Below are 15,468 nucleotides of genomic sequence, written 5' to 3'. Positions count from 1 at the left end.
ATGTTTGAGACTTAATAACTATTGAACCACCCGACCGATCTTAACCACATTTTCAATATAGATGAAGTTTGGGACTCGGATGTTTTTTACCATTTCACTTCGACGGTGCATCTTAGAGGAGGGGGAGATATAAAAATGATCGAAAAATAACCGATATTAGTGTCGAATCCATAGTTTTCCTGGTCGATAAGATGAACAGTGACACTTCCAATGCCGTTTAAATCGAAATTCAGCCCACAATAGTAATATTTAATTTTTATCTATATACATTACTTACTATTTTCTGATTTTTCATTATATTTTCTTAAAGTTTTTGACCCATCGAAGCAGGTAATTAATTCACGCTGGTAAAACATAAAAGAATCCAGGAATCAAAGAAAATTATTCATTCAAAAGGAAGGAAAAATAATAAGCACAATGGGTTTTCAAATTCCATCGAAATGTTTCTAGATCCATTGAAGTAACGTCCAGCGAGAAGAATGTTTCAATAAAAAATTTAATAGCATTAACAATAACTGCTCTGAAAATTCATTAATTAGATTTTGTGGAATAAACTATCATACACAAGTTATGCACAAACTAAAACTTGAGTTAGTAATATGTATCTGTACAGTAATAGTCTGTAATAATAATAATAATAATAATAATAATAATAATAATAATAATAATAATAATAATAATAATAATAATAATAATAATAATAATGTTTGAAATATGTTTATTGGAAGCAAACAGCATTACAGCCACAAGTGCCCCAAAGGAAAAAACGAATGTTTTTACAAGCGTAGGGCGCATGAAAATAGAATTAACAACATACAACTGATTATACAAAAATAGGTGAAATGGATAAAATATTAATTCAGAAAAAAATAACATAAAAATTGCAGTATCTGTTACAAACTGGGAAATACAAAAATTACAATAGTAAAAAAAAGTAAGCATAATTAACATGCATATAGAGAAGGTATGCCATATAGAATAAGTATACAGTATAAAATACAAAAATAGATTCTTTACCGTGAAGTTGAAACAGTTTACAAAATATTGAAAGAAAAACAGTTCAGAAAGACACTATATAGCTGCTATTACAGATTGAAAATAAATATTTCAAAGTTTAAGACATCAAGTAAAATACAATGATGCATAAGGCTAGTAATAATAATGAAGAAAATCAAATGAGCATACAAAAAAAATACATATGACAAATAAAAAAAAATAAGACCGAGATTAAAAAAAGTGCAGTATCCATAGAAAAGAAGAAATTAAGCATAGAAAAGAAAAGATGATAGGAAAATAAAAGACGAGAGAATAAAAAAACTAACAAAACATAAAATGATCTTTCAAATGGCACCTAATAATAATAATAATAATAATAATAATAATAATAATAATAATAATAATAATAATAATAATAATAATAATAATAATAATAATAATAATAATAATAATAATATAGCATTTATTGAAGCAGTTAAAATTCAGAGAAAAGAAAATTAAAGCCGATATCTATAAGTTTCCTACTTCAAACATATTGACACGAAATAACAGTCAAAAAGAAGAAAAAGAAAAAGAAAAAAGAAAGTCTGTAAATAATGAACTTTTACCAACCTATTAAACTAAGATTTTAACCCAAATGGCTGTTTAAGATTTCAATTTTCTACACTGAACTCATATATAACATCTAGAGCTCAGATAAAATGTTTCTCAACGCAACGATGAGCGAGATGTAAGCAAAATTTGTTCCAAAAAATGATTTTGTAGCTGTTTCGTTGTTTATGGTAGTTCTTTCTTGCCTTCCAGTTTGAACTTAGGTAACCCGCAAAATACACATGACAAGATGTATAACTTTCAGGTACTTGGTTATTAGGTACATTTGCTAGTAACCAATGGAATGCCATTTGAAAAGCAATCAAGGCAGTCAGTCTAAAACTGAATACTGAATGTAGTAAAGACACTTTTTAACTTTAAAGTCCACCACAGAAAAACAAAAATAGTACTTAAATAAGAAAACCGTAAAAAGCCCCTCCCCCAATAGCGAAAAAAACACCTTGAACCCCGCGAAAGTTACTTTTTACACCTCTACATATTAGTATAACTAAGGGGTTGCGGTAGCTCAGTGGTAGAGCGTTTACCTCTGCTGCATGGGGTCCTTGGTTCTATCCCAGCTCGCGCTAAGTGAGCTCTGTGGTGAACAAGCATTGTGTGCGTGTGTTCTCTCGGGGTTCTCCGGTTTCCTCCCACTTCCTTCATTCCATAATTTCATTCATTTCTCATCATCACTGTCTCCTTTAGCCTAGCCGGCATAACCTGGAACGTAAAACTTAATCATTTCATTTTCACTAGTATAATTAAATGATGAACTAATTCCTGACTAAAGCAAACCAATGTTATTAAAAACTAATATCTTGCGACATTTTCACCAACTAAATATTTATCTTCATCAGACAGGTCATAGTGTCTAATGAACCGAAGTGTTGAATTGATGAAACTGTGATAATATATTAGTTTTTAATAAAATTGACTTGCTTTGCTCAGCAATTAGTTTAGTTAATTAGATTAGTTCATTAATTTTTCTGTATAAAAGAACTCCTGACTGATTGACTGAACGATTAACGCCCAGGTCAAACTTGGCATTTGGACAGGGCATAGGATTTTTTTGGAAATTCGACGGGGAAGAGGAAGAGGGGTGGCAATTATTAGCTTGAAATTGCCATATGTCGGAATCTCTGAAGTTTTGAGATATCAAATTTATTTTCAGACTTTTAATTTCAGCGTTTTAGATGTTTTCCTTAGAAGAGAGGAAAAAAGACCAGAGAAAAAAGAGTAAGGTTGTAATTATTAAAATAAGGTGGCCATTTGAAAAGCAATCAAGGAAGTCAGTCATATAATTTGAATAACTCGTTTAACTGTAGTTTTATGTAGCATGTAAGTTCTCTGCTTTTAATAGGAAAGTACAAAGTTTAAATCAAGCAAAAAAAAAAAGTTAAGAAAAAATCAGTGCAAGGGTACCCAGAATCGGGTGTAGGACGCAGGTTGTGCTCATGAGAATATTTTGTGGAGGAGGCACAACGTTTTTCTCAATTGTTATAATAAGATAACCATATTTCGAAATCCCTTAAGATTAGACGTTAGGGATGTTACAAGTGCAAGGCCGTAGGCCGATCAAATGCGGGGGGCCGGGGAAGTAGTTCCAGCTAGCTGAAGGCTAGTTGTAGTATATAATAGGAAAAGCTGATATAATAGTGAATATTACTGTATATCCTGTAAATAAAAAAATCTATTGCTTATTATTATTGCTAGAGAATAAAAACTATTACTTATTATTGGGAATGAACGACATACCTTTTAGCGCCATAAAAAATCATTTCTCTAGAAAACTACTCATCACAATTTATCCCCAAAAATGTCATTATGTTCAGCTCTATGTAATCTATCAATTCATATGTGTTTCAGTACTGCCCAGTTAAACAAAAATTGAAGTTTAAGTGAATAATACTTTTTAGCCTCATTAATTACACTGCACACTGTCATCTTGCTAATGCCATAATGAAAACATAAGGGTATTGATGTATGATATAGTAAAGTGTGGAGAAAAATTATAGGAATCGTCCTTCTCCAACCTTTGAAAGCAAACATTTTCCAAAAATGGTGGGACAAGTGGTTGCTTATTTTTATTGAGGATTTGATGTACCAAGTTTTTTCTCCCCTAACTATAGGAGCTCGCGAATTATTTCATTTTTAGCATAAATTTTGAAGCCCGACCCTTAGTATAGAATAGGGGTCTGTATATTATAGTGCTAGGCTTATATGTTTATGGTCAATTCTGTTTATATGCTTGTGGTCTATTCCATTTATATTTGTGACCAATTCCTTTTGACATATAGATCTCAGAAACCACAAGCTCTAGAATCGTGCTGTTTTCACTTTTCTATGTCCAATATTGTGTAGACTTGCCATTTCCCATTCATTTTTTTTTAAGTGCTGTTCTATTCAATATTTTATGCGTCGTTTTGAGCCCATAAGATTAAAATTGTAGCTAGGGCGAAGATAAGGTTCGTATCCTTGTGTTGGCCAACCTGTAGAGGAGTTACGTATGGCGGATTGACGGACATTGCAGGTACTTTGCTTAAATCTAAATGGCAAAACCTATTACATATTGACAACTTCAAAGGCCTCGAGAGCCGCAGTGAGGCGTCCTCGAACGGATATGAATTTATATGGAGAAAAGAATCCACTTGACATCTTTGTCACACTCAACCCAACATCTATAGATTAAAATGCTACGTTTATATGTTTGTCTATAGCAATTCCCTTCCATTGTGAGTCGTCCTGTTCTTCACTTGTGTGTGTAAACGGACATGCATAAATATAGCGAGGAAATTGGAAGATCCATGGTCATATCAGAATAATGCAATGAGTAGACAGCTCAGGCTCAGCTGGTTTTAATTAAAATAACATGATCAAAATTCAGTTTAATGTAGATGCTAACAATATGCGAAAATTAACTTTAAAGAGTGTAGCTGTTTTTTCCATTATGATGTAACAGACAACCTCGTTTTCGTTTTTTCTTAAATATACTGTATACTCGTGGATATAGATTTATTAGAATCAAAGAAGGATGATTTTTTCCGCAATAAGGAAATTTATTAGTATCAATAATAAAATCTATACCTTTAATGGATTCAGTAATCGGTATTGAAGTAAGGATTGATAAGTCGAAATCATATCGTATGGAAAGCTCTAGTTAACTTTCTCTGACATTGATTCCTTTATTCCCTGTAATAGTTTCATCTGGCTACGAGTTTGGTTACAACTTCTGTTGTGAAATCACCACTTTCCAATATTTAAATTAAAAACATTTCTGTTATATGGTTCATTTTCACATTAAGAAAGAAAACAGAAACTCAAATTTTTAGCTGTTCTGGACCCGGGACCAGACTCTACCGTATGTTGAACACGTGCTCTTGCACGAGACAGCAAGTTTCGAGGGCTGGCAAAATCTGTCATAACTATATTATTTAAAATAGATATTTCTTGTCGGAAACAGAATTCATGATGATGGTTGTTAAATGTACTAAGCTGACCTTCCATTTGAATACTACATTTATAAATCATGTTTAGGTTGCATTAGTGTAAGGACACATGGACAGTGCTAAAGCAAATGGTCAAATAAATTCCAGCATGAATTGCTTGATTGTTGTCAAAAACAAGAACTCAATTCTCGAAAGTATCGAAAACCTGTACCATTTAGTTAGTAACCACTATTTTGATATGAAAACTAGTCTTGTCTTTGTCACAAACAAGTTTCTTATCATTGAAGGTGGAAACAAGTTCTTTTAATTTTTTTAACAGATGTAGAACGAAAATCAAGAAATAAAAATAAAAGAGCTAGTTGCACGAATTGCAAGCTGATATATTGAGATTGAAGCTCGATACTAAATTCTATAAAAAGGATTACCATCTTTCCTCTAAAGATGTGTTTGCTTTATCCTATACTAACATAATAAATTTTTATTAAAACAAAAGAAACAGACACAACGAGATAGTATTTGTAGGGTTTAGGCCTTTCTGGGTGCGAGTGTGCTTTCCCTCCACTTCGTTGTTCATGATGGGGTAGCATATTTAAAATCGTGGCGTTTAAGATTTGTTCTTTCTGAGCCGGCCCTGTCTGGGCTTGATCACAGCAATCCGTTGGCTTATGTTTTCCCGCGGTTGACGAGAAATATGAACGAAGGAAGTAAGACCAGTATTTTCAAGTTATTTCATTTTCATTCTGCACTGCAATCGTTCTGTGGTTTAAGTTTGAGCGTATTATAATAAATGTATAAAAATACTATTCACAAACTTCAATTTAGATAAAAAGTAATACCAATGATAATTCTGTAATTGAAGTTCATTATCACATCATGTTCTTACACTTTTTTCTTGATAGTCATCTGTTTTGTAACATTCATTGATATCATATTGATCCTTAGATAATCCTAGAAGCTTTTTCTTGTACGTCGATTAACTACTCTATATTTCGATGTCATCATAAAACTTCGCGCTTTGTTTTCGTTAGCAGAGAAGTTCATAAACTTGATTTAGTACTACCATTAGAAAAAAAATCGAAGAATAGTTAATGTGATTCTCAGAAACGATGTTTTAAAAAAGAGTTATATCTGTAATGATAAGTTAAATGTTAAAGGTTAAGTATTATAAAATAGGTGTAAAATCTGTAGTCAATTCAAGTTTTATGACTTTCTTGTTTCATACTAAGAAAATATCACATAGCATGTGATAAATTTCTAAACTTGCAAGTGAATATTTTACACACATTCAGTCGTTTTGTTTACTATTTTGCTCTGGTATGTCTAGGCAGCAGTGTCATTTCAGGTTTTGCTTTGGGGGATCGAGAGAGGGGGAGCAAGGTTCTCCACAAAGATTAAAGTTTCACTTTTTCATTAGTAAATTTATATATATATATATACAGGCGCGGATCCAAGGGAGCTATAAGGGCTATAGCTTCCACCCTGGACACTCAGGTATACACTGGATAAAATGGGCTTCAATCCTGCTTTACACTGGATAAAGCTGCAAACTATGGTTTAGCCCCTCCCTTGATCATATCCTGGATCCGCCACTGTATATATATATATATATATATATATATATATATATATATATATATATATATATATATATATATATATATATATATATTTCCAAAATCCACTTGTCCTCCCCAAATGACGCCCTTCTGTTTAGGGCTCGCAAATTTTCAGTCTGGGCTGAGATGAGCTATGAAAATTTATATAAAAGCTGAGACAACCTATGCCAATTTACAGTATAGTCATAAGTATGCACTTTTTTTTTCTGAAATATAGAAGTAATTATATAATACTGTAGGTCAACAGTCACCAAACGTAAATGACAGAGAGTATATTATTCCTATAAGGTTGAGTATAGGTGACAATAAAAACAGTATTATTTTAAAATACCGCCCGTATAATACTAAGTTATGTTTTGAAGAGAAATTGCCTTCGACAGGTAGTCGATATGCGCTATAATCACCCGGCTTCACAAGAACACTATGAAATGGAGTTTAGGGTCTGGTCTATTTTGTTAAAATATAACAATATATTCACTGAATTAAAGGTGCCCATTTTCATCAAGAGCTTGGGCGCAACATCTCAGATATACCGCTTCTTCCCAATTTTATATAGTAATAATAATAATAATAATAATAATAATAATAATAATAATAATAATAATAATAATAATAAAATCACTGAATCAGAGGTATCCATCTCCCCCATAGGCTTGGGCACAAGCCCTCAAATTTACATATCTCCCTCCCATTTTAACCATTTTCCAGTTTGATTGTACCATTTTCATTGTAAAGTTGTGCCTCTCCCACAAAATATTCTTATAAGCACAACCTGCGACCTAAAACCCGATTCTGGATACCCTTGCACTGAATTTTTCTTGACGTTTTTTGCTTGATTTAAGCTTTGTACTTTTCTATTAGAAGCAGAGAGATTACATGCTACATAAAACTACAGTTTAACGAGTTATTCAAATTATATGAGTTTCCATCAGGAAATGAACGCAGGTCCTTCGCGTCGAAGGTACAAATTATAATCATTTAGCCACAAGAAGAGCTTTTATGATTTTTTGTGTGGAGAAAGATATATTAATGGATACAGTTTCATCACATGTTTTCGCAGCTCAAACAGTAGTATGTAATGTTTACCATAAGTGACTGTTATAACTCCTCCGCTCCTCTCTCTTCCTTTCGTAAAGGCATTACGCTTAGGTGAGCAATGTTCTAAGTCAATGGTTTAGAAATCATGGATAATGAATGAACTTTCATTTTTTTGTCAACATGAGAAGCGATACGGAAATACGTGAAAAAAGTTTTTAAAAAAAAGAAAAGAAAAAAGGTGTGTCCGTCCAAACAAGGAAGCGTTAACACACACACACACACAGATACATACACGCACAAATGGACAAAGTAGTAGCGGCCGGTAGTTTTTTTTTTCCCCTTCGAGTATTGCACTCTTCAAGAACAAAGGTGAGAGCTTCTTAAGGTTGGTTTAAAGGGCCAAGTTTTGTCGATAGATGGCAGTACAATCTTCGTATCTCTTACATGTATTTTTTACCTTTCACGAAAATTCACGATTTTTGTTACAAATTTCAATCTACAGACTTCAAATTTTTAGAAAAGTAACTTCATAACCTATTAAAGGGAACAATCCGTGCTGATTTTTTATTTAGACTTTTCTTCATTGTTGAAATGGATATCCAAACCTTTAACAATGGAACTGTTTCAACAATGAAGAAAATTTTAAATAAAATATCGGCACGGATTGTTCCCTTTAATAGGTTATGGAGTTCCTTCTCTAAAAACCTGAAGTCTCTACGTTTAAATTTGTAAAAAAAAAAAAAAAAAAAAAAAAATGTAAATTTTCGTGAAAGGTAAAAAATACATGGAACAGACACGAAGACTGTAGTGATATCCATTGGCAAAACCTGTCCCTTTACAGTAACCTTAAAGCTAGTTCGAGAACACTACACTTTTATCTTAATGTTCAACATTTTTTTTTTTTAAAGTTAACTTTTTCATTCTTTTAATTTTAATTTGAATGCTGCTTATTCTGAAAGTTCGTATCAATTAAGCAAAAATAAAATCTGACCTAAACAACACTTATTTTGGAGGGCACAGTGGCTTTGGTTCGTGAGATCCCTGGTTCGATCCCCGGCAAAAGTAAGTTTGTGGTAGACAACATTGTATCCATGGGTTTTCTCGGGGGTACTCCAGTTTCCTCCCACATTCTCATTCTACGAATTCTTACATCATCATTCAGTTGCCTAAATCACACGTCATCCTTAGCCTACAGGGCATACATAATTGTGGGACGTTAAATTCCAAGTCAATCAATCAATCAATCAGAAAAGTGGGCATTACCTACCCGTGCAACACGGTCAATGGCCGTTATTAGCACGAAAAGACAGAGAAAGAGTCCGAAGAGGAAAGAAAGGAAAAAAGAGCAGAAAGATAAGAAAATAAAAGAAATAACTTTTCCTGTAAAATATTACATTTTGGAATCCTATAAGATTGACTGTCCAAATTTATAATTAACTCACAATGATTATAGTACAATATTTACATTTATTTAACTCTGTAAATAGCATTTAAAATATCAAGAACATTAAAGAAAACATAGAAATGGGAAACCAATAACGCTATTTCTTATACCATGAATATCTCGGTGCAGTGGTGATTTCAGAAGATTCCCCGCGGGGATGGGCGACTTTTCATTACACTGGGAGTAAAAGGAATACTAGGAACATAATGGTTAACCACATTGAGCACGATTGGATTGGATTTGTTTGGTTGATTTGGTACTTAGCGTCTCTTTTCAGTATTGAGGCTACATGAGACGTGAACTTACAGCTTAACGTGGGATCCTAACCACATGTGCTTCAAACAGGAATAGAACCTGGGTCTCCCGCTCTGAAGACGCGTACTCTAACCATATAGATAAGAGGGAACTGTTGCACAATTGGAGATAATACGGGATGGGAAAGGGAGATTTCATAGCTGTGGGATTCTCCATTGGGTCACTCTCTTAAATCATGCGAAAACTCCATTGTATATATCATTCTCAACATTTTACATTTATGAACATCTCAATTACTTACGTCGTTTTAAGAATTTTTCAGTTTTGATTTTCTTTGTTTTAACAGAGTTAATCGGCTCAATTCTAAAGCGCTCAGCTCTGTTGTAAATAATTCTAGGTTCGATGATTATATGATAGACAGCATCGCGTTAGTAAGTTTTCTCGAAATCCTCTCATTTCTTTCACATTTAATAATTACACATTTATTATTCATTTCCTAGTCTACCTCGCTGACCTAGTGACTATAAGTGAAATCGATTGAAGTTTAGCGTCCCTTTCAGCAGCGAGGCTATATGAGACGTGCATATACAGTTTAACGTTAAATCCAAATCATATGAGCTCCCATCGGGAACCGAATCCGAATCTTCTGCGCCGAAGACATGTACGTTAACCACATAGCCAAGACCTAGCTTTTTCTAGTGGTTAGAGTAGAGCTTTTGGTGCACTAGTTCTCGGGTTTAATTGACGATGGCTGAGCATTGAATGTGCTACAGAAGTCCAGATTCCAATTTAAACTGTAGAGATTGTTCTGTACACCCTCGCTGGTGACGAAGGACGTAAATAGAAATCAATCCATTAATCAATTACCTACAGATTATAAGTGTGAAGTCTTAATCTAAATATTTCATTCTAATTTCATGTCAGTCATTGATTCTTATTTTACTGATTTACTGACAGTTTTTTTTTTTTGAATACAAAATTTTGCCCTGTTTACCCCCAAAACAAAACTCATATCATAATACTAAATATAGACAAACTTAAAGGTGGCATTCTGGCATTTATCTAATGTGACGAAGACATCTTCATCAGCCTTGTAACTAAAAATTTAATCTCAGCGGATCAAATATATCGCATTAGAAATCGACCTAAGGATTTTCCGAAAGTATCATAATATTTTTTTTAAATGGTAAAACGTGTTAATTTACAACATCTTTTGAACTATGCCTAATTTAGTCCGATGTCTCTGGAGTAATCTATTATTTTGTTCTGAAAGTTGAGCACTCGTAAAAGAAGCAAATTTTCTATTTAATAATTTATACACGTTTCACTTTTTAAAAAATTGAATTTAACATCCCACAATTATGCACCAAGGCTAAAGAAAAAGGTGATGATTATATGAATGACAGTAGTGAAATGACGAAAGTGGAAGAAAACGAGAAAACGTCGAAAAAACACACTCAAAATGTTTGTTCAACTACAACGCTCATTTTGTGGGAGCTGGGATCGAACCAGAAACTCTTTGGTGCGAGTGGTCCCGGGTTAGATTCCCGGTGGATATATTTGGTTGAAAAAGTGTAAAAGTTTTTTCAGACCAGCCATCCTGAGTGAGGTTTATCTGGATTTTCCTCATTCACATCAGGCAAATGCTGGGATGGTACTTAACATACAGGTTCCAGGCCGTTTCCTTGCTTTATACTTTCTCTAGATAGTGTGATCAGCGAGGAACGCCATCTCTCATACGTGACGGGTTAACAATGCCGTAGATGCCGAAAGCCCACAAATCTAGAAATCTTGAAAAAAAAATCCGAACCAGGGACCCCAAGCCCCAGTAAAGGGCTCCCTATTGAGGCACTGCGGCCCTCATGTATTTTACTGCTTCAAAGATTTATTCTTCATTTCAAAATACGCGAAATGAGTATGTATTGTCATTTTTTTTTGTTATCATACAAGAATCCTACAATAGATTTTAATATAAAATGAAATAATATTATATGTTTTACCGTTCCTTATAAATACGAGTGCAAAGTGCACTAACCGAAGTTTGAAAACAACGATATGCGCTACACGATCATTTTGTTGAGTAAAACGAGATAATTTTATCCTTGTAGTTTTGGTTCAAGGTTGATATAAATAAAGCCAAGGAATAGTGCAGTTCAATGTGTCATTTTGAAACACATAAATGAATTAATCAATCAGAATGCAACTAAAAGTTTCATTTAAGACCTTTCAGAATGTCACGCGTATTTTATTGCCATATATCTTATAGAAACAAATTCAACAATTAATTTGTCAGGACGATGGCTTTGCATGGTCCTGTAATCGAGTTCGTTTGGAGACGGTGGAGAACGGCTTAAACTGTGAGGTTTGATCTTGCTTACTGGTCTGTGCATCCGTCAACTGCACTGGATCAAGCTCCTGTCGGGGGTAGGGCTCCATGTTAATATAGGGTCTTGTCTTGTCTTTTCATTACCTGGGAGTTGCATCATAAGAACAAGAACAAAAAAGGTAAAAGATAAATTAATTTCTTTATGTAATGCAATCCTTAATATTGGAATAAGGAAGCAATTGGTCAAGTGTTATATATGGAGTATTGGACTTTATGGTTTAGACATTACGGAAGTTTGAGAAGAAATATTTATAGAGCTTCGAAGTGTGGTATTGTAGGAACATGGAGAAGATAAAATAGACACGAAGGGTAACAAACGAATATCTTTTAAAACGCATAGGAGAGAAGAGGACACTTCTAGCTACCATCCTTCTTATTTCAAAAGTTACGTAACTTTTAAAGAAAAAGGAGACTTTAGATTTGGATTTTACAAATAAAAATGAACGTGATTATGTTTGTGAATTAATGACTCTTGAACCACCCGACCGATCTCGATCAAATTTTAGGCAATGATGATGTTCATTCCTTAAATAATTTTTATCATTTCACTTTGACGGTGCAACTTAGGGGAGGGTCGAAAATGATCGAAAATGATTTATATTAGTGCCGAATCCATAGTTTTCGGAGTCTCTGAGATGAACAGTGACACTTCCTATCCTGCTTAAATCCAAATTCAGCCCCGCAACCTAAGGGAGGATGATCAAAAATGACCGATATTAGTGCCGAGTCTATAGTTTTCGGTGTCACTGAGATGAACAGTGACACTTCCGATGGCGTTTAATTCAAATTCAGCCCCGCAACTTGGGGGAGGAAGAAGATACTTTTAACAACCACAGACTTCATTATTCCATTCAAACGTCTGCAATTCCCTTTGGGACTGTCATTCGCAATGACAATCTACAAGTGTCAGGGACAAATATTCACAACAGCAGGACTAGATTTGAGAACCCCTTGTTTCTCACCCGGCGAACTTTATGTGACAATGTCTCGAGTTGAAAATCCTGAGAATTTTATATATTCAGCTTGCAGAATGCAAGACAAAAAACATTGTCTATCAGAGAGCGCTTTAGTAGTAGTAAAAAGTGACTGATTAACGGAACATATTAGACCAGTGGCGTATTTAAGGAGGGGGCTTCCGCGCTTAAGCCCCCCCGAAATCTTACTTACTATAGTAAAATAAATTAAATATTTTACAGAATTTTCACATTTCCGGGCAAAGTCCCCCCCCGAAAGTTAGCAAAGCCCACCAGAAACAAAATCGTAAATACGCCACTGTATTAGACCCTACTAATTTTTTTCTTATTTTAATCCAGCGAAACGGATAATTGACGCTAGTATATACAAAGTATATAAATGATAAGTATATTGTTTGGTATATGGCATCAATTTTTCTCACATTACAATATTTTTAAGCAAAATCCCAACCAAAGACTGGTATAAATTCTGATGTAAGATCATAGCTAGATTACAACCCTATTGTTATAATATGTATGTGAACTATAACTGCTATTAAAATACCGATTAAAGATTAGTATCAAGTACAATTCCTCGTCAATCACTTGAGTGTAATTTAACAAGAAGACGGCAATATATTTCGTCAACATTTCGTTATATTTTTCGGAAAAAAAATTTATGAAAGAGAAGCAATCACCGCCAGTTATTACTATTCTAATACCTCTTTTGCTGTTATTAATTTGATTGCCACAAGGAAGTGATTTTAGTTCTTAAGATAATATTTATTAATGTATACAGTCTCGGAAGTCAGGTTTCATTAACACTTTTTTTTTTTTTAATTCATCCGTAGAGAAAATCTTCAGCAGAGACAGCGGAATTTATTATACGCAACGGCAAAGTTTATGAAACAAAAGTATACATTTCTTGTATAAGATTTCACGGTTCCGTGATGAAAAAAGTAGTTGTTACTTTCAAAAAAAAAAAAAGAGTTAAAAAATAACCACTTCAGTTTTTTCTCTCTTTTTTTTTCTTTCTCTTAACATTGACCCAAGGATACAATGTCGGCAGACGACAATATAAAATTAACACGTGATACCGACAATTCGAAAAAACATGATAATTTAATATATTTTTAAAAAAGAATCATCACTTTACATTATGATCGAATGTGATAAGTTTATTTTGCCGCATATTACAATGATGTTCTGTTTCTTGCATATAAAAGTCCGTGGAAAAAGACGTGTGTTTTTACCATATGTTTCTTCATACGTGTCTGAAGAATTCAATGAAACTTGTCATCACATGTGTTACCTCCTCTTATTGAAAAAAAAGAGAAGAATAAAAAAATCTTACCTGAATATTGCCCATAGTTTGAAACGCCGTAAATACAAACATAAAACCGAATCCTAAAAGGATTACATTTAAAAACCTTTTGTCGATTCTCATTGTGAATGATTTTTAAAGAGTTTGTACTTTTTTTGTTTTTAAAACTTTCTCTTCTTCCCGTACGCTGCTCTTAAGTTCCACTACACTACTACGAGACGATCTCACGCACACTTGCTATCCAACAGAAAAGAAAAATGTAATATCGCCCATAGGCGGTCAGGTACTAACTCTCAATTGGTTACAACAGCGCACCACGCGGCAAAAGAGAGGAATTAATAATAGCATCATTGAAATGAAGTAATGTGAATGATCGGATGCCGATCAACTGGGAATGATTTTTGTAAAATTATCATAATAAAATATAAAACATTTTAATTGTTTCTAACCCTTTACGCACAACAACCAAAAGAATTCCATTTCCAGATTTTCTAGAGAAGTAGCCATCGAGGTCCAACGTTGTGTCAAGTGTTGAAGATCACTCATTCATACTTTTATTACTCATTTCAATTTCTTTGTTCTAGTAATTACTTTAATGGTAAACGTTATTATTATTATTATTATTATTATTATTATTATTATTATTATTATTATTATTATTATTATTATTATTATTATTATTATTATTATTATTGTAACAAATGCATTAAATGAATATTCGATTGAACCAAATGTGCGTGAGCTAACCATTAGACCAATAGTGAAGACCAAATTCAAAATGGAATTGTGTTAAAGATCAATTACTCTTCTTTCCTTAGTATTAATAATAATTAAATAAAGTGCATTACTGGACATCATTAGGTAAACTTCATCATAGACGAACAGCAGGTTTCAGAAATTGGTTGATTTTCAGTTTAGTGTCCCGTTCAGGACCGAGACTGCATGAGACTTGGACATACAAATGACACACTACAAGCTGGTGATGCCTGGTCAGCGCAATTACTCACCCCCCCCCCCTATACCCGAGTTCCAGATTTTGCTTCTACTACCTAATATAACACTGTAAAATACATGTTCGTTAAAATTATGGAGAATGACAGGCAAATATTGTTACAATGGTGGAATGCATCACGTAATTATAACTGAAATAATTTTACAGTATACGAGTTCCTCGAAATCACGCATCCACAACAACAAAATCTTAGTGGCCCCGCGTAGCGTACTCGCTAACGCTCTCGTCTTTGGTACGAGCGGTCCGGGTTCGATTCTCGGTGGCGACACTCGGTCGAAGAATGTAAAAGCTTTTTCAGGCCAACCATTCTGAATAAGGTTTTCCTTCTTCACACCAGGCAAATACCGGGACGGTATCTAACATACAGGTCCCAGGCCGCTTCTTTCCTTCCCCAATCCTTTCTCCCT

General features: G+C 33.7%; 1 protein-coding gene across 1 annotated transcript in view; it reads right to left on the bottom strand.

Moving 5' to 3' along the window:
- The window catches only part of LOC145664710 (UNC93-like protein MFSD11), a 107,886-nt gene extending 93,569 nt beyond the window's left edge, over positions 1-14,317 (bottom strand). The window contains exon 1 of the mRNA XM_081731578.1: positions 14,080-14,317. Coding sequence (XP_081587704.1) covers positions 14,080-14,172 — 93 coding nt within the window. The 5' untranslated portion in view covers positions 14,173-14,317. The remainder of the gene's footprint in view (positions 1-14,079) is intronic.
- Positions 14,318-15,468: the final 1,151 nt, after the last annotated feature.

The sequence above is a fragment of the Thermobia domestica genome, chromosome 11 (genome assembly GCF_964235325.1).
Source record: "Thermobia domestica chromosome 11, izTheDome1.hap1.1, whole genome shotgun sequence".
Taxonomy (NCBI): domain Eukaryota; kingdom Metazoa; phylum Arthropoda; class Insecta; order Zygentoma; family Lepismatidae; genus Thermobia; species Thermobia domestica.
This window is presented reverse-complemented; position numbering and strand designations above follow the sequence as displayed.